Source organism: Corapipo altera, unplaced genomic scaffold (assembly GCF_003945725.1).
Source record: "Corapipo altera isolate COAL_440 unplaced genomic scaffold, ASM394572v1 343, whole genome shotgun sequence".
Classification (NCBI taxonomy): Eukaryota; Metazoa; Chordata; class Aves; order Passeriformes; family Pipridae; genus Corapipo; species Corapipo altera.
In genome coordinates, this window is record NW_020884913.1 from 3,844,775 (window position 1) to 3,870,860 (window position 26,086).

The following is a 26,086-nucleotide window of genomic DNA, read 5'->3' on the forward strand; positions in this document are numbered from 1 at the left end:
TTTCAGCTGTTTTCTCAGGCTGCTGCAAATAATACAAGAGAAATTAGAGTAAAACAACTTGCCTTTTCACCTCAGCTTACAAAAACCCCAGACTTGTATTTTGGATAGAAGCAAGGTGTTCTAATGGTCCTGCAGCAACATTGCTGACTATGCAATGACACACCACAGATTTACACTAAAATACTTCCAAACCCACCTACATTTGGTGTTTCAGGGAATACAGAAATATGCAAAAACTCAAACAATGAAAGTTAACTTCTCAGTAAGCATTTTCTTTTATTTGGAATTTTATGCTACAAAAATTGCAAAACCAGCTGAGAACTTGTCCCTTAAACAGTTAACATAAGGAATGTTTAAAATGCAGTATTTCACAAAAAATTAGCTTATCTGCTATGAACATGAACTATGTCCTCAAATTTTATATCAACTATAAAGTCAGAGAACTATACCTGTTAAAGTGCACAGTTTACATTCAGCATTAAAATAGATAAGGCACTGTAATTATTAAAAGATAAAACTGTTATTAACAGGGTTAAACAACTTAATTAAAGTAAATGGATAACTACTGCTCATCTGCATTGTAGATAATTAATTTTTCCTTCACCAGAACAATCTCTGCAGGGCAGGAACATTGAGAGAAATAATTGATCCTCCTTCAATATTTACTGAGTAAATAAAAGCAACAACAACAACAACATAGGAACAGGCAGTTTTTTTCTGTTCTGTTAATCATGGATGACAGCACCTCATGTCCCAGCTTTGGTTCTCTATATTGGGGGATTTTAGGAGGGAAATAAAAAAACCCAAACAAACAGAAAATGTGTATTCAGGATATGATTGTAGAAAAGTAACACTGTGTCTTCAGATATCTATGAAGAGGCCCAGTTTTAGAAAGAAGTCCTGTATATCAAAACCCCCTTATAAATTTCCAGGGAGATGAACACAGAGAGCAGTGAGGCCAAAACAGAAACTGGATTCTGCAGTTTCTGTAAATGTAGTGTCCTTTTTGTTTACTTGTGTCAAGTGTTACTTCCTACACAGGTGAATTTAGAAGTCATATTTTAAAGGCCCCCCCCCAAATACCTCAAAATAACCATGCAAGTCACCGTGAAGAATACACAGCTGAACATTTAGGACAAATTGTGAAGGTGTTAGATCCAAGTAACTCTTCAGCCTGCACACAGCTTAGTACTCCAACACTAATTATTTGTTGTGCCCAAACCTCTTGTGTTATTCACTTGTAGGTTACAGGAAGTGCTGCACAGGACCAGCACCAGAGAATAACGTAGTCAGGACAAGACTCCCCCTCCACCCTCATCAGTCTGTGCTCTTTTTAACTTCTGTCTTCAGCACATCATCGATTTCTTCATAAATAGCTCTGAAAGAGGAGGAATTACATCACAGGTGTTTCCTTTGGACAGAAGGCACCAGTGCAAAGCTGCCAAGGGTTTGTAGTGTTGCCTCAGACTGGCTTTGGTTGCAGGATGCCCAGGTTTCCATGGAAACCAAGAGGCAACCCTGTGGTGCTGCTCTGATTAGACAGTTAATGAGATACCTCTGGACATTGTCACTTCTGATGAAACAAGTTTGGGAGCAGGACTGCGAAAAGCAAATGGCAAGTGTACCACCATGCAATTATTGCACTAATTAAAACTAAACAGTGAAAGCTTTGTTGAGGTTTTTCTGCCTCAGAATTCAATGGTTCCTTGGAAATAAGTTTTGTATAGATGGCTCTATTTTTTTTTCTTTTTTTTTTTTTTGCAATTTACTGGTAGAAAGGAGAGTTCGGCCATCTCTTTAGTTTCATATTAATTTGCAATCTCTTTTGGCCCTCTGGAAAGTCCCACCATCTATTCCTTTTCATAGTTTATATTTAAATTGATGATTTTCTTGACATGCAGTAGAAAAACATTCTTAAAAATCATGATTGCTGTGAACTGCAATTCCTTTGGTTACCTTGTTCCAGAACTACCTGTGTTGAAGTGTCAACCAGCTTCCTCCACTAGGACCCTTTACCATATTTCATTCACCTTTCTATATCACTGGATAGGATTTTAGTAGATCATTTTTGACACAGCATTAGTCCTCTGTTTTTACAGATGCCATTTAATGAGCACATTATAGGAGTTTATTCCTTAATTGGTTATGCCATAAGTATTGGAAGAAAACATACAAAATGCAGCCACTGTCAGGTACATCAGCAATCCAGTTGGTCAGTTAACTCAGTCTAGTGGTGTGGTTTGTTTTCTCACTCAGAAGAAAAAGCCACCTTTCCTTTGGCATGTAAGAAAACTGTATTCTGTCTGGCTTAAAAGTTACTTACTCAGTGGGAGCCAAGGGATCAAATTCCATTATCTCGTAGTAATGAGATGATTGTGGCTTGGTCTTTGATGCGGCTGAAGAATAAAGACAGGCAGATACATTCAGATTTAAATGACAGTGAAAAGCATATTTACTGCATGTTACTTTTAGTGTCCTCCTGAAAGGAGCAGATTATCTGCTATGGATCCAGCTGCTTTAAATACCAAAATGGATAGACTCTAACAGAAGCCATGGGCAATATAAGAGTTTGTCATTGATTGTTGCTGCCCATAGACTTAAGCAATCATTAAGTAAGGGCCTTAAGTTCTAACAAGAAAAATAAATCTCTCTGAAACAGGTGGTTTGCAGTACTTGTTACCTGCTGGTGATGGTCCATTCAATGGTGTCTTTCCAGCCTTCACATTTATTGGGTTCAGAGGCACTGGGCTTAAAAGAGTTGCCAGCTAAGGACATCAAGCAAAACCATGCTTAAACAAGTTGTTCTATGAAAACTGGTTTGATTTAACTTATATAACTGCTGGCTTATCTTTACTCTCAGATTATTGCAGCTGAAGTTCTAAGGTCAACAGTTAACAAGCCAATTAATCTCCATTCCCCACACAAACTTTGAAGCATCTTTTAGTGTTATCTGTAACACATTTCTATAATTTACTTCTGTGTAATTTGTTACACTACACACACTCAAAGACTGGCTCTTATTTGCAGTTTAAAATAAGGACTGTACATATGTGTTTGAGGGCTGCTTTTCATCTTTTCTATTTCATGCTGCCTACCACAGAACAGCATTCACATTCATACCATTACCTCAAAGCTCCTTCATGTTCTTTGCATTCCTTCTGTCATGGCTGTTTCTCTGCACATGGCATTTGTCTTACATTGCACTCAGGGTTTAAGTGTTTGATTTTTTTGGTGAGCTGTGTTTCTGGGGTTTTCCTTTTTTTATATTTCTTTTTTTTTTTTTTTTAGCATCTTATTTGGTATAGGAAATACACCAGAGTAACATCATGGCAATAAGAGGAGATCTCAGCTTGCTTCACATAGCAACAAATTAAACACAAATAATAGAGCAACTGCTTTCTGCAAACTCCCCTGGGATTGTGCTGGACCCAAGGAAAGATTCTTTCATTTTAGCACCCGTGGTATCACAAGAGGAAAGCTGACCTGGTCACCAAGCCCAGTGTTCCCTGATGTATGGAGGAGGACCAGAGAACAGATCTTTTGTATCCCATTTGGAAGCAGTCAGGGTACATCCAAACAGTTCTCACTTTGACAGCTGCCAGACAAGAATGATTATCCTGAACATGAGCATTACTCACATTGCTATAGGTATGTCCAGCTGGGTTGTTCACATTATGGTTTTGTGCTTCAGTTGCAAATCTAGGAGAGAGTAATATGTGGAAGGTAACTAAGAAATGATCAAAACTGTATAATCCAATTATCTTTTTTTTTTTTTGCTGGTCTGTCTTTCCTGTATGTCACAACTGAGAGCAGCACAGGCAGGTGGGCCCGTGTCCCATTCAACAAGGACACCTCTCCTACCTTAAACTCTTTTACTGACCTGTTTCATGTCTTTGCCTTTCCCTGCAGCACTCCACCAGAAAGCCACAGATATCTCAAGTATATTTTGCCTGTCAAGATACATCTCTCTCTATGACCAAACAGTGCTGCCACAATAGTGTATTTTAAGCTTGTTTAGCAAAGTCTAGCACACAGGTAGTTTCCACTTGTGCTAAAGTAGTAAATCTGTGTTCTCAGATCTTTCTAGGCTGATTAATTGAATTACAGAATACTTATACCTCTGAGGATCTGTTATCTGCTCCCATTCCTTGATAAGAGACTACTCACGGGGATTGCTGAGCTTTTGTAGGAGTTGCTGAATCCAGCTGTGGATAAATTGATGGATGATGCCTGTTTTTATCTTCAGGGTGGGCAGATATGCCATCTGAAATTCAAAGCAATAATTAATGATCACTTAAACATTATTAAGCTGATGTTAGTTCCTTTGAACACTGTAAGAGTAAAGTTTTGTTTGGAAGGCCCATAAAGTGTCTGAAGTGAATTGCTGTTTATCACATGAAAGGCAAAATTTTAATAACTCTGAGAAGTAATAGATCCAAGACATTTATCTCCTTAAAATACCAGAACAACATCAGTAGTGCTCTACATGGTAGATACCACTTAAAGCTCTTTTCACTATTTCTAAAAGATTAAAATGGAATTCGAGGCATTTATTCCTGGGGGGACATGCACACCTTTAACTTTAGTATATGGACTTAGAGTGGGTAAAAGAGGGGCTTCTACAAACAGTAATTCAGGGCACCTGAAGCCAAGTCTTTCTAACACCAAGTGCCTCCTGAAAAAACTCTGGACATGTTTCTTTCTTCCAAGCCTTCCAAGAACAAGCAACTCCCAGACTGTTTTACAGGCCCCACTGGAGTAGAAAACAGAGCATGTTCTACTACTCAAATGTACATAATGGGGGAAAAGGATTATTGCTTCCCCTGTAAACAAATTACAGGGAACCTTATACTACCTTACATTTTTTTCCCTAGGTAACCATATAAATTCTCCTTTTAAGAAGATTTAAGGAGCATCCTTGAAGTAAAGGAGCATCTTTGTTTTCTTTCTTACAAGAAACTTCTTGACTCCTCCACTAAGCTCTTGTTGGCTTGTTTTAGGAGAGCAGGCTGCAAGGGAAAGGGATTTTTACCACTTACTAGGGCCTGAAGGAGCCACTGCAGAGTCAGCCTGCACCACTCTTGCCACAGGAGGTGGAGAATCTATGGAGAGGCCAAGTAGATCACTTGAGGGAGCAGATGGCTGTTTCCTGTACAGCTTAACATTTAAAAAAGGGTAAGTTATTTTAAGGGGTTTTTTTTGGTACTTTTTTTTTTTTTAAGGAACTTGTATAGATTTTAAAACGTTGTTATTTTCACAGAGCGCAAACTTTTAAAATCTTAATATTAAAAATTGGCAAGTATGAGAGAAGATCAGGACTCTGTGTGTGTGTGAAATATAGCTAACGAAATAAAAAATGCATTCCAGAAAAAAATGAGTTTCAAAAGATAAAGAAAACCAGTTCTAATGCAGAAAACAGAAAGGACTCAGTTCTAAAAAGCCACTGTGAACTTGTTTAGATACAGTTTGATATCAGCCTTCTGATTGATCCTGTACAACTATTTTCATGCTACTTATTTATGATACTTAGATTTATTACATTCTTAGGAGATTGATTTTTTTCTGTTCTGTATTGGATAGGAAAAGTTCAAAATCACAACAATATTTCCTAGGACTCAAAAAAAAGGTTCCCTTTGTTCCTTCTGTGAATGTGTTGGCATTAAAAATGTAGCCAACTGAAGCTCTTAATAAAACCACATGCTTGAATCATACAGGTTTGGTCACACCAGGTGAAAATTAAATAATTAAAAGATGATGCATTTTAAACTCAGAGACTCCTGAATAATACAAAAATGCACAGAGAGCACCATTTGGACTATTAATTAATCCAACAGTGCATCCATCAAGCAAAACCATCCACCTACATAACCAGTCTGTAGTAATAGTGACTTTTCAAGGAAAACAAGAACATCTTCTACCTTTTTTTAATAATTGTCAGCAGTATTTCAGCATTCATAATGCATTTTCATGTTGAGTCCTAGACTACACAATTATGGCTTAGCAGAAGCTGAAACATGTGCAAAACTACTTTGGGCAATATAATTAACAACCATAATTATCAATCAATAAAGGATAGTCATTAAAGATTTGCATTATTCACAATTCAGAAAAAGCTTTGAGTCAGGGAAAAAACCCATCAGCAACAGCGAATTCTGATAGTGCAACAGCATTTCAGTTCATAAATTCTTAACAGAGAGCAAATGAAAAGAAACATTATGGTTTCTCATTTTGTGTATGGCAGATAATTGTGCTAAGCTGGAGAGGTAATAAACCAGCATTTGAATAGATCTCTCTCTCTCTCATTTTTCCTGACCAAGCTTCCATTTCAGATTTGACATTTTTTTGTATTTTAATTACATGAATTTGCATGTAATTCTGCAAATGAAACTTTGGAAGATCAGGAAGAGTAGTATCAGTGTGTTGTCTCCTGTACCTCTCAACTAGAGAATATAATTCTGCATGTATCAAAAGGGTATTTTTCACAACAAAAAGAAAAAGGCATGTTTGCAGCCCTGCAGTTGATGAGTTCATCCATAATTACCTCTTCACGTTCACGTTGTATTCTCTGGTTCTCCAGAAAACGAACTCTGTTTCGAGAGAACCTGTTGAAGTTGCAGAGTTAAATGTTCATTCTTACATTTCTGTGATGCCATTTGTAACAACATGAAACTGGTTCTAAATAAAGTTTGATTATCAAAAGAGTCCAGAGGCACCAAACAAGCACTACAGGTGGTGTCCCTGGGTACCTGTCCCTGCCCAGGCAATGTGACTCCCCTTCCAGGGCTGTGCTCCTGGGATCACCTGCACTAACACCACCTGGTTTATTCCTGGGCTCACATTTGGAGGCAGTCCTCTGTTTGTTCCAAAACACAGCCGAGGCACAGCTGACAATGGTTTGGCCCAGTTCATGCCAGATAGGTGACTACGAACACACACTGCACCAAATCTGGCTCCTCCTGACCAGAACACTCTTCCAACTGAGCCCCAGGAAACCTTCTGGGCAGCTCCCTGCAGTCCCTCATGCCATCCCAGGACAAACCATGTACCTATTCTGGCACAAAGCCCTCTCATTAGTTCAGGAATTTGAAATAATTTTTTTTAAAAAAGGAAACAAACAAACAAAACATCTACCTGTATAAATGTGTGTGTACTATGAGTGACAACAGTGCTAGTGTGGGGCCAGAGGAGAACCAGGCAAGTGACATTCAGTGTCCAGAAGGTCACTCTCTTTCAGCACCAAGAGCCCTGAGTGACATGGACACGAGACTGTCTACACTGTTCAGTGTTACTGTAGCAATGAGGCCCAGAAAGAGAACACAGATGAACAGAGGAAAAGAAGGAAAAAGCCTTTTCAACTGCAGAACACAAAATGTTTCTCTGAAATCCAGGAAGGACTGAGAGGCTACAGACACTAGAGGGAAGCACTGTTACACACAAGAGCCCTTTGCTGCACAACGGAGATTGCTCCGGATTTAATTTGGATTCCACATTAATAACGAGAAACAGAGAATGCAGCACGACTTGTCCTCAGACAATACCCACAGTATGAAACAGATGCAGCTCGTTAAAATCAGTTTGCCCTTTGCACATCTCATTGTTCAGAGGGAGAGCCAAAGGACAAATCTGCAACACAAAATTAACTAAGTACGTTTTCATACTTTATCAACTCCAAAGTGCAATGGATCTGCACCCAGGAAGACTCATTACATATAAACCATAACATTATAGTATTAGAATGCAGTATTTTCTGTCCAGTTTCGTAATGGCAAATTAATTAGTCCTTCGACCACCAGGTCTTTCATAAGGAATTTGTTAAATTATACCCACAAGCTTCTATTCACGGTTCAAGAGATTCCTGGCCTTGCCAGTATTCGTCAGTTGTAACAAAAATGTAAGCCCACCTCTGACATCAGTGGATTTACAAACTCTGAACAGAATTCCTTTTTTGCTTTTTAAAATGAAAAACTTCTTCAAGCAAAAAGTGAGAACACAGTTCTTTCAAGGCAAATGCTGTAAATTATGGTAACAGTACTGCAGACATAAGATTTAGGGATAAATGAATAAATGACAACTAAATGTTGCCAAGATTAGGCCCAAAGTTTGGGCCTATGACACTTAGAAGAATTAGTGATATTTTCAGTGCAGCATTTGGAAGAGGATTAAGAAGAAAAGATGACTGAATTCTATAAATCTGCTAAATTTAATCATGAACCATTGCACTTGAATGATTTCTAGAACATTTTTTAGCCATGGAAGAGATCAACTACTTAAGATGGAGGGGTAGCTCCTATTAAATCTGAACTCTCCATGAGTGTACTCATGTGATATTTTGGGGGCTAACACTGGAATTTTGAGTTTAACAAAAATTTCAGTTTTGCTGGCATCTACTCATGCTACCAATGCCTTAACAGACAAACACCCAGGATGTCAACAGAAGCCCTGCAGTGCTTTCATGTGTGAAAGAAAGAAACATTTTCTGCTGTAAGACAAGCAGAACAGTGTGTTTCAATCCAGCTGAGAACAGCAAGTGACTCTCTTAGGTGTGCAATGAGGCAGAATGCTGCTCCATGGCCAGTTCCTGCAGTAAAGCTGTCAAAGTTACTTAGAAAGGAGAACAACTATTCCTTCCTGGAAGCACAGACACTTAACAGAGATAAGGACCATCACGAACACCAAAGGTTTTGCAGCAGGCTGATGACAAATTCACTGGGCACTCTCAAAAAGGAGTGTCAAATTCCAAAATGAATCCCGTTTGTGTGCCTCCATCTGATTACTGTCTATGCTGTTAACTCCTTTTACTCCATTCTAATGGTTTTCTAACTACCTTCCTGAACCACTCCTGAAGTGTTGAGAAGAAAGCAAATATATAACTTCCTCTTCTTGCAATCATGTTTCTGTTCTGGATTTAAGGATAAAATCAGTCCCATGTGGAGGATCAACACCAGGGACCATCTGTCCACTAAGTGCACTTAATTCAGTTAGGATTCCAAGTGTGAGGAGAGAGACCCTGTACTTACCTTTCATGTCCCAGGAGGACATTATTCAGATCTTCATTTACTTGTATTAACTCAACTATCACATCTTCATTCTCCACTGTCACCAACAACTCCATGATCCTCTCCTGCATCATCCGACAGGTCTTATACAGTTTCTGCCCGAGGCAAGGGAAGAAAAATAAATAAATAAATTGTAACTGTGATCTCTCAGTTTGTCAGTTCTGGAGATGAATGATAAGACACTCGAGCGTTGCAGACTCACAGGCAATATTTCTTAATTTACACAAACCACATGTGCTATTTGCTTGAATTGCAAATGGCACAATGTTCATGTGTTTGACCTCTGCAGTGCAGGTTCACGACTCCCACCACCACAGCCAGCACTCCTACCCAACCCCTACCTCTTGACCCATCTTCATTTCTAAAGATACATCTGTCTCTAAAGTCTAAATTACACGTGGCAAAATAACACAGATCCCTCTGGGTGATGTAGAGCAAATGTGATTTGATTCTGCTTGAAGCTGATTAAACTCAGCAGGATGCTTGGATGTAATCCTGTTCAACGTCTTCTTGAAGAAAAGACAATAGTGACCTGAAGGTCAGAAGTGACACAAGTCTCCAGCTCTAACTATTCCTCTGAGTGGGGAAGTCTGGATGCATTTCACCTGTGCACTTTTGAGAAAGTACACAAACCTTACAGAACCACTTGATGGGAGAATTATGAGGGTTCATCAAGCAGAACTTTGCATTTACCAGTTGAAATGGAGCACAGTTTGTTTATATTACTCTCCTCTGTAGAACTTTGCATGTTCAAAGAAACAAATTCTTTAGCAACAGGAACTTTAACTCAGCCAACATTTTTCTTCCCCCTCATTTGCAAATGCTGGCTGGCTCCACTTAAAAAAACAAAAAATGGTGGGGGGAAATCACTTTATTTGCACACTGCTATTCAGAAATTTCTCTGGTATTATTTTCAAAGTGATCTGATTTTTCCTCAAAAAACCACATAATTCATGGAGATAAATTACTTATGTAAAAAGAAAATTTGCACCCCTTTGCCAAATCTGTGTCAGGCTTACAGAGTGCTGTACTTTTCAGTACTGTATCTTCATAGCCCAGGATAAAATGCACAAAACCCTATTCAGCTTAATGTCCGTAATTAAATTAAAAACCTTTCAGACTCCACACTTTACTACCTGATCAGCATTTAAAAAACATGTATTTCTTATGGCTCCATTACACAAGCAGACTGGCTCCTTTGCAGGTATCAATAATCCAGAGAGGAGGAAATTGAGACTCTCATTTCAGGCATGGATCTGCCAGGCTTTGCTCCTCATGCACTCTCCTTTTTTTGAAAAACTGGAGTTTTACAATGAAGGAGCAGCAGCTGGAATAACAATCATCAGTGATTCCCATACATTTGTGCTAATTCTTACCAGCTGCTGCTCTGGACCCACATTCCTGCACGTCCATCCAGTATATCTATTCACTATCCAGCACAAAAGTTTGTGACTCTTCTTGGCTGACACTGAGCTATTCTTTAACTACTATTATTGGCCAGCACATTATTTCAAGTAAGATCTGATATCTTGTCCAAAACAGGGTGGAGAAAGGGAGGAGCCTGGCCACTAATGAAGATAAAGAACTGAAAACATGTTGCACTGATCAAGCTCACCCTGTTTTAGCACTTATTGGGAGACTCCATGTAGCCAAAAGGACTGAAATCAGTGTCTCCAACTCACTCAAAAGCCTGAACAAGCAGCTCTTTTAATAAAGGACTTTGTTCTCTGACAACAAAAGCCTAATCCAGGCAAACCAGGTAGTGCCACAAACAAAAGGGAACATTAAACACTGTTCAAGGAACAGGGTGGCCCTGCTTGATGCTTTATTCCACTCCATGCACAGGGGAAAAAGAACGGAAAGAACAACAGTGAAAGGAATGAGTTTTCAGTCACTCTCCCACATATGGGAACTCCACACCCTGTCCTCAACCTTTTGCCAACAATTTTATTACTGGGAGTGTCAATAGGAATCCACTGGTTTACTGTGGGCAACTGAATCTGTGCACCCACATGCAGAAGGGCCACAGCAGGAGACAGGAAAGGAGAGACACATTTTTCCTGTTTAATAACCAGAAACATTTACCTTGTCATGGACTGGACAGAGGTGGCCAAGCAGATTAAACCTCTGTATTCTCAACAGCACTCAATAAGGGTTCCTTGCAAAGCAAAATTTCTACACTGGGCAGAAGAAGTGCACTCAAGGCTTGCAAAAATTAGATTAGTTCTCCAAAACATTTAATGCTGTAAAACTGCTAAAAATGCATCCTCATCATAGAAGTTTGGAGGTAAGTTTAGAAACAGAAGGATGTGACAAAAGCTTTTTAAGCTCTTGCACACAATATCGAACAGAAAGACTTCCACTGACATAGGTCACTATTGAAATGCTAAAGTAATACTGTATTTTTAATTTCTAAAATAGAAAACACAGCACAAGCAAGTAGAAGAAATGATATCACAGAAGGAACATCTACGCGTTCACTGTCGAATCCGAACTGGACTATCGCAATACAATTCCTTCAGGCTACACTTTGGGAGCACGTGGATTCACCTGTAGCACAGCAAGCTCCCAATCTCTGAGGTCAAGCCAATGCTTCATATTCCTCACTGGCCTTCAGTCTGCCTCCAAGGTACTGGTAATAACAAAGAGAGCACTGAAAACTGCAGGACGGATACGACAGCGAGACTGTGTCATCACCTGCTTTCCCACAAGGCAACTGCGCTCTACTGGAATGTTCTCTGGGCTGTTTGACAGAACATGCTTAACAGAGAACGCTCCATTATGAAATTCCTTTGCCCTTGGAATTCCCTAGAGCTTAAATTTGCATTGCAAGCTGTATTGTCTTTTCCTGACTATCTCGATGTCAGGGGCAGGTGAAGGAGACAAAAGAAAAGCTGAGCAAAAACCAGAGACTGAAACATGTTGATGGATTCCATTTGTCAGTCCGAATCCAGATGTTAAAAGAAAGGATGCAGCATATTTTAAAATCAGCTTTAACCAAATCAACATGCCCCACCAATGAATTATCATATACCTGTAAAAGATTCATATCATCTGGATTTTCAGAGCCAGGAGCATTTTCTTTTAATATTGATGACATGACTCTCACGTTCATTTTTGCCATATCCAGTTCACTGTACAGTTTCCCAATCTGTTGAATTCAATAGGAGAATATTGTGTAAGTGAGCAGACCAAGAAGAATAATTCTTACCCCTAATACATACTTTCTTCCCCATTAGGTATAATATGAGCCTAATTAGCATTATTTTACTCCAGTGACATGCCATGAAAATGAATGGAATTAGCTCAGCTTTTATATGTGTAATCAAACTAAGATCCAAGCCTGATAGCACTACTTGTTTTCCTTGCAGCTAATCCCTCTCACTAATGTCACTCTTACTCCTTTTAGTTAGCTACAGGGAGGCAGGAATGGAAGTGAACTGTCCTTTCCTTCCTGCTTTTCAGAACAATCTTTTCACACAAGCCTTATGTAAAAGTAAGTTTGGTTTTCTCACTCACCTTTGAAGCAGTTTTTATCAATCTGCATAGCAGCATTGTAAGATGTGACTAGATAGTCACACACTTGAGTAAATGATTCCAGGAACCCAACCCCATGAATTTAGAGCTGTATCCCTTGATCTGATGGTCCCTTCAGCAGCCTGAGCACCCAGGCTGCTGGAGTCACACATTAACAGCACGTTTCAGGTGGACCTGCCCTGCTCTAAACCTGTAGTACTGCACCTGCTCTGGAGTCAACAACAGTGTTGGGCCCGTGGGAAGAGGCAGGAAGGAACGTTTGGCAGGACAAGCAGAGGAGGGTGATGACTTTGCAGAAGACCGAGGTGTCTGTGGAAAGACAAAAGAGCAGAGTTTGGGGTGAACAAAAGGACTGTTGCAGACTTCCTGCTGAGAGAGGATCATCCCTGTCAGACCAGGCAACTGGGCAGCAGCTTTCTCATAATCAATGCTCCCAGGGAATTTGTTGAGCAAGGTCTGTTTACAAAAATAAATCTAATGGCTGTTCTGTCATGAAATGAGGCTTGGAATTCAGGTATCTTTGGAAAGGGCTTGCAAGTAAATTCCATCACAGGATAAAGTGGAAATGGCTAAAGAACAGGCTAGCAAGGAACTCGTGAGCCATCCAACAGCCAAGAGTCCCTCCCAAGGTGCCACTGCAGTTTTACAGTGAAGGACAGTTCAGAATGAGATCACACTTGGGAGCAGTAGCAAGGCTGGGGGGTTGAGTCTGGGGCTCTGCAGAAGGTAAACAACAAAAGCCTTCTGGATTGAAAAGCTGGAACACTCTGCCTGAAGAAAGCTTCACCTGCATTGTATTTGATCTGACCGCTAAAAAAAACCAACAAAATCCAAACCCAGCCAGCAAAGGAATACACACTACAGGTCCTTCACTTCCTAGAGATTGAGGTAAAAACTCTGTTCAGTTCTGCTGTTGCTGAGATCAACAGAAGGTTTGCCAGATTTTAACTGTCAAATACATGTGGCTGACAAAATAATCTCTGCTGTACTTGGCGAGGAAAATAAATTATTGTCTATTGAGAGCATTCTTCACACAGCTTGGTCAAACAACCTTCAAATACATAAGCTTTTGTGCACTCCACTATTCAACCATCAAATTGAACTCAGGATAAATCTGAGTTATTCCTGTCTGCACTGATTATAGGCATCTAGGTCTATATTGCAAGGTTTCACCCTGTGGTGGATAGTTTTCACACTGCCCAAAACTCTTATGAAAACTCTTATAATAGAATAAAAAAAACAGGAAAAAAGGGCTTTAAAACATGTACTGTATTTTCAGCTGATGTCCAATGCTCAAGCCATACTTATATTTACTGTTTTAGATGCAACACAGTGCTACCTATCAGACAGGCTTAAATAACAATTATTGTGTATGGACTGTGAGATATAAAGATAATAATCCTTTTTATAGTTCTACATCTCTTGATTTAAGGATAGATGATGCTCATGTTCTGAACAGTATGTGTTTTTGTGAAAACCTTACTCATTTTTGTTGAGGCTTTCAGAAGCTGACAAGTTTGGAGCACTCAGCACTCTTTTTTTTTAAAGTAAATAGCATGGCCAAATCTTCAAAAGTCTCAAGACAGAGATGCTTGATTTTTGAGAATATATCCACTAATCTGTGGTTGGAAATAAAATAAACTATTATATAGGTCAGGTTTCTTTGTTGTTATCTTAGCTGTTATAATTGAAACCGATTCCTGCTCACGTGCTTAAGTAGGTTTGTCATTTCTGCCCTGAAGCATTTTAATAAAAAAAAATCCCAAACCAAACACACCTTCTTTGTCTGCAGAGCTCAAACAATTAACATAGCCTGCTCTTGAAGTATCCCTGTATATCCTCACCTTAGGTCCACCACTGCTGGTGTGAGGGGATGGAAACTCCACTCCTTTCTTCAGCAATTCCAGGTAAACTTCTTTTACTTCGCTCACATCCACCATTCCTTGAAAACCTCGGGCCCATGTCTAGTGTTGAAATGTCAGGAATAAAATAGTGACAGAAATGGTCAGTCAGTGGGTCACACAAATGCTTTTAAAACATGAGGTCCTAAAAGCAGGTCATTCCCTACATCCACCCTGGATGGCTCCGTTCAAAGCAGGAGGAACCACAAAAGCTCCAGTTACCTCTCATCCTGCTGGCTGAGTGCAGCCACAGCCACAGCATGTGCACAGACTGGGAAGAGAATAGAAAAGGTGGAGGTTTTCCAGCTGTCTGCCTTTGTCTTCCAGTCTGTGCTACTCCTGTGTGAAGCAGCAGCAGCAAGAACAGGGTCTGCTCTAGGAAGAGGTTCCCAGGACACGTTATGGTACAGAAATAGGCTGCATGAAATGTTTCCCATATAGCAGAGACACCATGAGCACTTACAGTTTGCTCTATAGACTCACCATGATATAGGTCAAGATTTTCTCCTGCATGTCAATTGGCAGATTGTATCTTGGGTTCAGTAATTTCACCAGCTTGTCTTTGCAGAAATCTTTCTTCACAACCAAAGACTGGAATCTTGGGCCACAGTTCTCCATGCACATGTCAAGCAGCTGCACACACAAAAATCCTTCTGTTACACAGAGACCAGGGAAAAAACTCACAACTTGACTCCTTTTGTTTCCTTTTGTTTAATTTGTTTTAAGGAGTTATGAGGAATAGCAGGAATGAACACATTATTGCAGCTCACTGTGTGCTCTGTTATACCTGTGCAGCACAAAGGAGATGTGTCAGCCACAGTTAAACTATTTTTAAAAGAGAAGTGTGCTCACACTTGTTTCCATGTCATAGCAGTAACTGAACATACAGTACCTTAACAGCACGAAATCTATCCAAAGCCTAAAAAGATTACTTGTACAGACTTAGCAATAGAATTAATTCACTGCCTAGCACATAGGTCTGACAGATTCTGAAGAGCTCTGCAAGAGAAGAAAATCACATCACTAAATGCCTCTCTTCTAATCTGCCCTGTAAGTGAGAGACTAATGATAAAATAGAAGAGAACAAAATCAACAGCTCAGAGCACAGTTTCTTCATGCTTTTCAAAGGTCACAGTGATTTGAAACAGAAGAGCTGAAATGTTCCAATTGTCACATTCATCTTCATGAAGGAAGTCTACTTCCAAAACTCTGCTTGAAATACTTAGAGTAGGATCCCTGTAAGCAACATATCTGCCCTATCAAACACAGCAGCGTGAGGTGGTGACAGAATGCTTCTCTCCCTTGTACATTGGGAGGTGGCCAACTACCATTCCCATTTTGCAGAAGAGATATCAAAAGCTGCCACTCCATCCCAGTCACCTGAGATCAGGCCAATACAAGTCTTGATGGGAAACTGGGGTCAATCAGATGCAGAATCAGGAAAAATGGTCACCCTCTTGTGCTTCTTGCCCTTCAACTGCAGCTTCCCTTTCCCTCCCAGTGTAAGAGGGAAGGTGAGAAGGTGAAAGCAAAGGGTCGATATTAACAAAAGGCTGCAAAATGTCATGGGTTTCCAGAGAAAACTTCCCCTGAATCATGTAACAGACAGGACATATTCTCAAAAGGATAAACATATTTTAAGGCATGATAATGTAATCTTGATAAAAGTAGGTTAAATATACTTTCCTATTCAGAGTAGACTATATTTGACTAAGTGAAATCATTTTAGTAACTCATTTTCTAGCCTCAGGACTTGGGGATTTTTCTCTCAGTGTGATCATGAATTTACAGGAGAACAGGTTTAAGACCAGAAGAAAATACATTGCCAAAATGAAAACAGGGTAGAACAAAGAGACTCTGGCAGACTGCTGTGCAAAAAACTAACTAAAAGATAATTACAAAAAAAATCTTGGCTAGAAACATTATTTTTCATAGAGAGTACATGAAACATATGCTAATAAGCCAAGTTATTTGCCTGTGCAGTACTTCAAAGATGGTCTGTGTAAAATATTTTCAACCCAGTGCATGGGAAATTTGGTATGCTACTCCCTATTATTAATTCCCTGCTTAAGGGACTGGGTATTTACCCACTGAATGAAAGTACTGAACTAATGGGCTGGATCCTCCACTCAATTATGCCAGTCCAGCCCACTCAGAGGGAAACTAAGCTGGTATGAGAAAAAGAAGAATTTGACTCAATTATTTTTAACTGGACCATTCATGAACAAGCCACTTTCATGCTAATAACACCTTTCATTAGAATTTCAATATGGGTATTTATTGTGCAAATAGGACTTCACCATCCCAGGGAGCTCCACTGAAAGGAATAGATCCAAGGTGGCCAAGTCAGCTACTGCTCCACATAGCACAGTGGAATCTCAACAGAAATGTGTTGGAATGGACAGAGATGCTGTTCCAGGCTCACTGATACCAGAGGAGATCTGCACTGAGCAAAAAAGGGGGAAACCTGTGTAATCCCAGCCTTCTGGCTGGAATCAGAATCACAGAACTAATGTGGTAAAAGGCATCTACAGAGAGGTGAAGTCAAACTGTAAAGCAGAAACAAAAAAAGGGAGAAGTTGGTGAGTACAGCAGAAAGTCAACTACGTTCCTTATCAATAGAGACCTCACTCAGAATTCCAGAAGATTTGCTGCTCGTCTAAAGCAGCCAGGAATGGTCCATAAAGCTGTAAGGAATGGGTGCAGTGTGTGATGGACACTTCTCAGACCTAAGGTCAGTACAAGAAAACACAGGTGAACTGTTTGCTTCTTCGCATTTCTGACTCAAAGGGAACAAGCCACTAATCCATCTCCAGGATTACACTGTATGAACACACACTGATGTCTCCCCAGAAGAGTTTTTGAACAGCAAGATGCTATTTCCAAGGCCAGCACTTAAAACAAACCGGTATGAGCAGCTCTTTCAGCTGCCATTCCCCAATTACAGTGCAGGGGCTATGCACACTTTACCAAGATTCAGCATTTCAAAAATATTCCATTTTCAGAAGTCTTCAATTTTTCAAATTTCACATTTCAATGTCCCACTCAACATCCTTTTCTTCTTTGCCCACGTATACCATAAAGTATAATAAAATGCACTAGGACTGTTTTGATTGAGGAGCTGGAAGGCTCTCTCCTGTTTTTGTTTTTTTAGATCCTCTGCTCTGTGACATGTTAGTTTAACACAGTAAAATCTGAAGGACACATCTGCCATGCTAAATTTTTTGTACATCTAGAAAATTACAGACTATTGAAAGGAAAAGCAGAAATATTCTTAGGGAAAAAAAACCTCCAAAATTTAAATCTTGCCAGTCATACAATCAAAATGGTTTCACTTGGAAGGGACCTTAAAGATCAACTATTTCCAATGCCCCAGCCATGGGCAGAGACACCATTCACTAGATCAGGTTGCTAAGGGCCCCATACAACTTGGTCTTGAACACTTCCAGGGACGGGGCATTCCCAATTTCACTGGGAAAATGACTCCCTTTAAAACATTTCCCAACAATGTAATGCAAAAATGAAACAATAGTCTTAAATTTCTGCCCACTGCTTTGAATGTAAGAGTGTGTGTGTGGACACAGGTACAGAGAGGGACACATATAATGTGACAACTGAACAGGTACCCCAGTGTTCACCACATACAGAGTTTAGGTATCCAAAGTCTATCAGTAATAAAAAGTCAAGTAACACACACACACATACACACTTGGTTGGATTCCAGCCTGAAAGTTCTAATCCTCTTCCCTCTGATTGCACAATCTCCACTGCCAAGCCTCGGTGTTATCAAAGGCTGGGCATGGAGCAACTTCATGGCCTGACACACATAAACCTCCTTTCACATGACTTCACAGGTAAATTCTGCAGCTCAGAGCACATGAAACCAAGCACATTATAGAGCTGGCACTCACCCTTCTTCCTCCAAATAAATAAATATGCACTTTGAGCCAGGAGAAGGAAGACACTGCTGAGATTTAACACGTCTCAATAACAGAATCAGGGCTAACACGTGCAGTTGTGCTGCTTTGATGAAGACACTCACACTTCCTTCTGTGCTCCTTAAGCAGCTTCATAAGAAAGATTAAATTCTAGGATTTCAAGCTTGAGCAGAGAGAAGTGGATCAAAGCACCTTTCAAAAGAAATGCGATTTGTAGATCCTTCTTAATTTTATCTAATGTGGGTAAAATGTTGAATCCCAAAGGCTGGAGGACCACATTTACTACAGGAAATACAGGCCTTATTTTTGGAAAAATCTGGGAGGAAAACAACTTTATGAGAGTTGCACAGGGAGGGAAAGGCTTCTGTTTCAGAAATTGAAAATTATTTCTGTTTTTCCCTTTGCAATGATTTGCTGTTGTAATCTAAGCACTTCAAAATCGGAAACAGGAACAATTTCATTAAGGTAATTAAGAAGATAAAAATAGAAGATATAGCACACAGGAAGAGTGATTTGGGAACAAAGTTAAAAGCCACACATGGCCAGCAGTGGGGTCATCAAAGGAAAGGTTTCACAGATGCTGAATTGAGGCAGTACTGGTAAAAAAAACAAAAAGGAAAGAAATCAGGGGCAGAGGGAGAGGCAAAGGATGGAAGATCTTACATAAGAACTAAAGCTGAAAGAGAGAGAGTTAAAGGAAAGGCTGTAACTTATTTAAATTAAAAAAAAAAAAGGAAAAAATATTGAGGAACACACGGAGGAGAAACCTGCCGAACGAAAACAGAAGCTGGGCCAAAAGGATGCAACTGCCTGACAGGCACAGATAACACTTGCACATGTGAGTGGGTGAGAACAGACATGGAGAAAGGGGCCTGGGATGGTACAGAGACTGAGAGTGTTGAACTGCAATCCCAACTGACCCTGGTACACACTCCTCCTGCGAGCAAATGCAATGAGCTCCCAGGTCAAAGTGATAAAGTTCTTCCTTGGATACACCTGAAACAAGATCCTTCTCTCATTTTTACGTCCTCAAAGGCTGAGCTATAATGTCACCTTGGGTATATCTGCACTGTAAATACCAAGGAATGGCTCCCAAACCTAAACACTGGGTTATCAAAATTGGCTGCGTCAGATACCCAGAGCAGGACCTTGGTGCACAAGGACTGGAGGAGAAGGAAAGCAGAGCTGATACAGGGATGGCAAGTGCAGTGGAAACCCAGTGTTTCTGTTATGCAAACACAGAAAACACACACACAAACGTGACTCACAAGACAGTGGAGGAGGAAGCCAGGAAAGAAGTGCGGAAATGGAACCAGCTGAAGGTATACATTGACATGTTAAACACATTTATCTGCATCTCTAACTTGCCAGGAGACACTTGGGCAATTGCTAAGCGACCTACAATTCCACACTATCCATCACTGATCTTCCTTAATCGCTTCTCAGCACATGTTGATGTAGATAATGATTTTGCACAACAAATACCAAAGCCATGAGTAATGGTAGTCAGTGTGATGCAGATAGGCCTCTACAGCCTCAAAAAAGGAAATGGTGAAAATAGTTTTAGACAATTAATGAAAGACAAAAGTCTCCAATAACTTAAAACACAAATTATATGATTCTTCTCACAGTTGCACTATTGTTAGCCAAGAGCAAGTCACGTCAGAAACTCAGGACTTATGACAACATTAAGAACTTCCTGCTGCTGCCTACATTATCAGTGTAGTGGAAAACAGGGAACTGCATTAACAAACTCCAGTAAATCTTAAATTGACTGAAATGACACCTCCCCAAACACTGAGGCAGTTTAGAAACACTGTCAGGTTTTGGAAGCCAGATTATGTCAAGTGAGAATCTTTCCAGTCACTACAACCTTCAGTCATAACATCTGGATTTCACATGGCTTACCCTGTCTCTTGCTCCCTTGCTTAACTCATTGTTGCTACCTTTTCATGCAAGTTTCTCATTTATATGTGATAACATTTATCTTTACAAAGCAGTTATCACACATTCCACCATGCTGCATGCTGTGCTTAGTTTAACTAAGATCAGTACCACAAGGTGAGTAATAGAATGGTCAAATGTAGCTTTTATGTAATAACCCAACCTCCATGTCTTTCACAAACAGGTGGGGCACTCACAGAGGGACAGTCACTAGAGTAAATAAGAGCTATACTACTTCCACATAGTACAAATTTAAAAAAAAAAACCACAACCAAACAAAACCACAACAATAAATGTCAGAATTTGCATCATCCAGGATTCCATGGAATGCTGGCAGACCATCTGATCTGCACTGTGGCAGTGCTGTGCACACAAACAACAAAGACTGAAATCATCCCGGAGAGTTGTGTCAGGGATAATTTGCATGCCACCTTATCGTTTAGAATGTTTGCCTCCTTAGTGTCTAATTAATGTAAACATAGCTGTACTTACAGACAGGGTGAGCCTGATCTCCTTATGGTTACAGTTTTTTGCAAGCTTTTTCTTTAGTGCCTTAACTGCGTCTTTAGGCCTGCGAGAAGAAATTAAGGAGAAAAAGTTACCAGTGAAATTGGGCTGGTTTTCTAGTTCACAACTTCATCCAAGACCCAAAAATATCAGCACCAAATTCATCCCTGTGTTTACACCCACACAAAACGAGAGCAATTGCCCCATTGATTTCAGCCCAATCACTTCAGCACTGAGCTAGAGCAACAAAGCAGTGAATCAGGTTTGTAACTGCAGACCGTGCGTTACTCCAGAGACTGTGCAGAGAAACAAAGTTATTCTCCTCTGTAAAGTCTGCTCCACAATTATATTTTTCCACTATTGTACAACAGAATTACTTATCTTAGCTTTTATTGCCAAGAAAGGGAGTATCAATTGCCAGCTGTATCAAGAGTTGGCTGGTACCTATTTTTCACGTATGATGCAATTAAAAAATATTCTGCTGGGAGGGCTGTCAGGAGCAGGGGTGTCATGGATAACTTCCAATCTTATAATTGCAGGATGCATTTAACTCATCTGAGTAATTACCATGTATGGATGGACAACCCATTCCAGCCCAGAGATAGGGCCATTTCCAACCCAGCCATTTTGATTTCTATATATACATCCCATATCTTTTAACTATCTATGTAGGAGGAAGAGGGTGGAAGATGGTATCGAGATTATCACATGTGGGAAGCAGTTTTGCCTCATTAATATGGACTATCTATAGTGTACAATTATTAGGGCCAGCCCAACAATCATGGTCAACATAAACAAGATGTCCTAATGCCTCTTTAGGATCTCTCTAGAATCTAAGATGGAGCAATAGGCACAAACAATGTTTCGATAAGAAAAAAAAGAAATGTTTGTTGAAATTATTTCAAAGCCAATAAAATTAAGTGGGTATTTACCATCACTGTATTTCTCAGTTTGAAATGTTATACTTCATGTGAAAAAAAAAGAAGACATTTCTCATTTTTCTTAATCCTATGCCATACCCAAGCATACCAGGAAAGCATCAAGGGATGGATGGGAGCATGAGTGAGGAGAAGGAAACTTTCCCTTGCAGAAAGCTGTACTATGATTCCACTCCTGCTTCTTGTTTCCCTCACTGAAGCATCTGGAAATGCTCTGGTCAGGAGCTGGGTATTGCATTAAAATAACCATTTACCTAATTAGATACAGCAGTTCTGCTGTTCCTAGTATCCTGTTACAGACTGTGACTAGTAGTAGCTGCCTAGGAGGAAGTTACAAGGAGTTCCTCTGTAAGCATAAGCTGTGCACAAGAGGAAATAAGTTTATTAAGAAAAGCTCTGTTGCATGGAAACTTCACATAAAAACTAACACTGAGGGTCAAAGCGTGCTGTTGCTTATGGCAATAACCAGAAGGGAGTTATTACTGACATTCCAAGCACTAAGAGCCACGGGTGAGAGAGTGTGGGATCCAAAAAAGCGAGAGGGAAGAAAAGTTGACACAAAATAAAAAGATACATGTGCAGCAACTAAGCCCATCTCACTCTCCTGGAGAAAGCTCTTCAGCTGATGTTAAAATACGCCACTGCTAGGAGTGAGCTCTTGCAATGCAAAACTGATCTTACATGAGAACGAATTTCCTTCTTCCCCTTTTACAGGTGAGAACAAGGAAGCTCAGAGCAGCAAGTGCCTGAGCAAACCTGGATGTGCAAGAGGCCACCTCAGTCCTGGGAGCCTCTGGGAACAGACCCTGATGGGATGGATCCCACTGAACAGGGACCCAGGCATCGCTTCACCCCTGCTGTGACACAGCTGAGCCACTGGATAGTGGAGAACAGAAAAGTTTTAAAAGTTTAAAACAGAAAAGTTTTAAACAGTGTTGTAGGCATTCCAAGTGCTCAAAGCCTTTTTATAGGTGGGTTTTGCAGAGGGCAGGGGTACCCATTTAGCCTGATGAGGAGTACAGGTTGTACAAAATACATCAGACTCGGGTGAGAAACATTTGTTACCACCTTTCCTCCAGCGCGTGTCCACGGGGAAGAGCCTACGAGTCTAATCCCTACAAGTCCTGTCGGCTCGGAGACGGGCAAAGCTTTTTTCTACGAACCAGAGGTACGTGCTCCCTGCTGCTATTTCGTTCTGGGTCGCTTCACATAAGCGCCCTACACTACCCGCTCCATGTCCCCTTGCCCTCGAGCAGCGCCGGTGCCACCTCCTCGCCGCGCACCGGCCGCTGTCGATCGCTCGCCCCCGGCCGCGCTCACCCCTCCTCCGTGGCGTTGATCAGGTCGCAGATGTGCATGAACTGCCCCCACTCCTCGGTCTGCAGCGATCCGAGCGTCGCCCGCTCTGAAAGGCCAAGGGGAGCCTCCGTTCAGCCGCCGGGCGGGGAGAGGGGGCGGCCCCGGCTCCCCTCGGGGCGGGACGGGGCGCGGAGCCCCCCCGGTACTCACCGACCAGGCTGCCCACGGCGGTGCCGAACGGGTCCTTCGGAGCCTTCCCGAAAGCCATGGTCGGCTGCCGGCAGCGTCCCGCGGGCTCTGCGGGGCTGCAGCCCCGTCCCGTCCCCTCCGCCGGATCCGGCCGCTCCCTCCCCTCCCGCCCCGCCGGTCTCTCCCTTCCTGGCACTGGGGCGGGGCCGCCTCCAGGTACCGCCGCGGCCCCTGGTCCCGGATCGCGGGCGGGACGAGCGGGGCCGCACTGCCCCGGGGGGCTGGACCCGCCGGGTCCAGGGGCTGGGCTCTCTGCCCTGGGACAGGGCTCAGCCCCCGAGGCTGGGCTCCCCACCCGGGACAGGGCTCAGCCCCCGAGGCTGGGCTCTCTGCACCGGGACGGGGCTCAGCCCCCGAGGCTGGGCTCCCCACCCGGGACAGGGCTCAGCCCCGGGGATGAGCTCCCACCCGGGACAGGGCTCAGCCCCCGAGGCTGAGCTCTCTGCCCTGGGACAGGGCTCAGCCCCCGAGGCTGAGCTCTCTGCCCTGGGACAGGGCTCACCCCCCGAGGCTGGGCTCCCCACCCGGGACAGGGCTCAGCCCTGGGGATGAGATCCCACCCGGGACCAGGCTCACCCCCCGAGGAAGGCCTCCCACCTCAGCTCCCCCCGGGACAGGACTGACCCCGGGGTGGGGTCTCTCCCCCAGGACAGGGCTCACTCCGGGACAAGGCTCCCCCCGGGCTCGGGGTCAGCGCTAACGCGGGGCCGCACGGACGGGCAGCCCCGCCCCGCCGGCCCGGACCCAAATCATCCCCTGACCTGCCCGGGTCACGCAGCCAGGTCCTTTCTGTCCTGCCCCGTGGTCGGGATTGAACGTGTGAGCCCCCCTCAACCACCTCCCGAAGGGGACTTTATGGCTGAATGCACGGGAAAGTTGGCATTTCAGGAGGCAAAGCTCAGAAACTCCCTCACAGCCCCTCCTGCTGTGCGACACTGCACCGCATGTACAGACACCCCCCAAACCTCAGCATCCACCGCTACGGAACCACCCCCCCTGCTCCCGCAGCCTGCAAACAGGTTCTCTCAAACCCCTGTGTTCTTTTCTGATTCACAGGTTTAGCAGGAGCAGAAGCACGGATCTCAAAGAAACAGGGAGGAAACCCCCAACAGTGCATGCAAGTTTCATTCATAAAATGTAACTTTCTTTATGCAGAAACCACCAACTCGTTCCTCTCTCCACATACGTATTTCCACACGTGGGACTTTCTTGCTACAATTACTATCAATGACTTCCATTGACACTTCATCACAAGCCTGACTGTACCTCAGACCTGCACAATACTTGGGAACAAATGTAGCATGAATGAAGATTAAAACCTCAGTTGTAATTTTGTTGGACTGAGAGTTGTAATTATTTCAGTATCAAACACGCACAGAATTGCATTAACTAGCATTTGAGTACAGCTTAATCGGTCTTACAGTCAGGACATGATATAAGCAAATAAATTATTTGCCTGACATCAGAATTTAATGAATTAACAAAGCTCTGTTTGCACTGATTATGAGAGGTTTCCCTAGGATGAACTCACTTTCTTTCGTGGGTTGTACAACTCCGTGGCCCCATCTACTGGATGGTTTTAACAGAAAGGCTGGAGAAAAATGTGGTTTTTCTGTGTACCTACAAGTATATCTATGAAAAAAAAGTTATTACGAGAACTATTTGGCAAATTGATCATATACCATGAATGTAGGAGCAGTCTTTTTCTAACTCATTCTGTAACAAATGGGTGTTCAGCTCAGGGAGGCTCCATTTGAGACTGTCCTAATGAGCACATCTCAATTTTCCTTCTCTCAGTCTTGTCATTTGGATATAAGCCAGACATCAGCTGTCAGAACAGGAGTTTGCTTACTTATTCTTGTTCACAGAATTTTGACAGACATCCTCTCAACTTAAATGTTTTATCCATTTGCTCTTTAACATTGATACTGAAATAAGGGCCTGTTTAAATTGACCCTTGTTAAACCTGCAGTGTGAGTCAGATCTTGTTTCAAGGAGCATATTTTATTGAGCTACTCTGGGAAAAAAAAGTCCGATGAAGCCTTTTTTTCATTGGAATTTACTGATTAAAGTCATTCATTGAAAGCAGCTATTGGTCTAGATCTGTGAACTCCTAGTGGGCTTCAGGTTCTGCTTGAACCAAGCCTGCCTGGCTCTTCAGCCTGTTCCTGGCTGGAGTCCTTGGTATTCATGAATTGGTGGTCAAAGAGTCCCGGGAGAGTCCTACTGCACTCCTTGCAATTTTACTATTATTGCAGATGAAATATTAGACTTAATTATTACTATTAAAGGACATTTTCTGTCTTTTGTAAGCACGTGGGGTATGTTATAAAAAGAAAGAAGGAAGAGGCTAAATAGTTTCTCTTTGCAAACTGTTTTGAAACAAAAGTGTTGAGTGGCAAAACTGATGTCTGCCTTGGCTCAGCTTATACCAACACAAGCAGGCTTGTCAATGTAATTTCATTTGCACCAGAGATTTTGATGTTGTTGCTATGTCAACTACAAATATAAGTAATTGCTATAGCTATGCAGAAGTTTTTTCAGTCTAGTTTGGCTGGTTTAAAGTTCAGTTATATATAATTATTTTAGTTTCTAAAAAAGTCACACCTTTACCTTATGTGGTCCTCAGTTCTCTTTTCAAAGAATCACATGCACACACAGCACATTGAGTGAAATACTTAAACAAACTGTCATATTGATAATTTGATTTATGTTAT

The 26,086-nt window shown here is 41.7% G+C and overlaps 1 protein-coding gene and 1 long non-coding RNA gene across 4 annotated transcripts; one reads left to right on the forward strand and one right to left on the reverse strand.

The window, feature by feature from the left end:
* Positions 1 to 259: 259 nt before the first annotated feature.
* On the reverse strand, positions 260 to 24,924 carry TOM1L1 (target of myb1 like 1 membrane trafficking protein). Of its 3 annotated transcripts, none has more exons than XM_027654694.1 (15): positions 24,901 to 24,924; positions 23,142 to 23,226; positions 20,869 to 20,947; positions 14,978 to 15,127; positions 14,438 to 14,557; positions 12,798 to 12,902; positions 12,091 to 12,207; positions 9,018 to 9,151; positions 6,542 to 6,602; positions 5,040 to 5,157; positions 4,168 to 4,264; positions 3,639 to 3,699; positions 2,681 to 2,765; positions 2,324 to 2,396; positions 260 to 1,378 (listed from the first exon to the last, which is right to left on the reverse strand). In XM_027654694.1, the coding sequence occupies exons 2-15, from the start codon at positions 23,177 to 23,179 to the stop codon at positions 1,318 to 1,320; spliced, it is 1,299 nt and encodes a 432-aa protein (XP_027510495.1). In that variant the 5' UTR covers positions 23,180 to 23,226; positions 24,901 to 24,924; the 3' UTR covers positions 260 to 1,317. The 3 variants fall into 3 exon arrangements, with proteins under 3 accessions (XP_027510495.1, XP_027510494.1, XP_027510496.1); XM_027654693.1 differs by lacking the exon at positions 24,901 to 24,924 and adding an exon at positions 23,331 to 23,423; XM_027654695.1 differs by lacking the exon at positions 24,901 to 24,924 and adding an exon at positions 23,335 to 23,420.
* On the forward strand, positions 1,320 to 14,717 carry LOC113952529. Its single transcript, XR_003529576.1, has 3 exons — positions 1,320 to 1,406; positions 2,871 to 2,875; positions 14,707 to 14,717. It is a non-coding gene; the product is annotated as an uncharacterized LOC113952529 (long non-coding RNA).
* Positions 24,925 to 26,086: the final 1,162 nt, after the last annotated feature.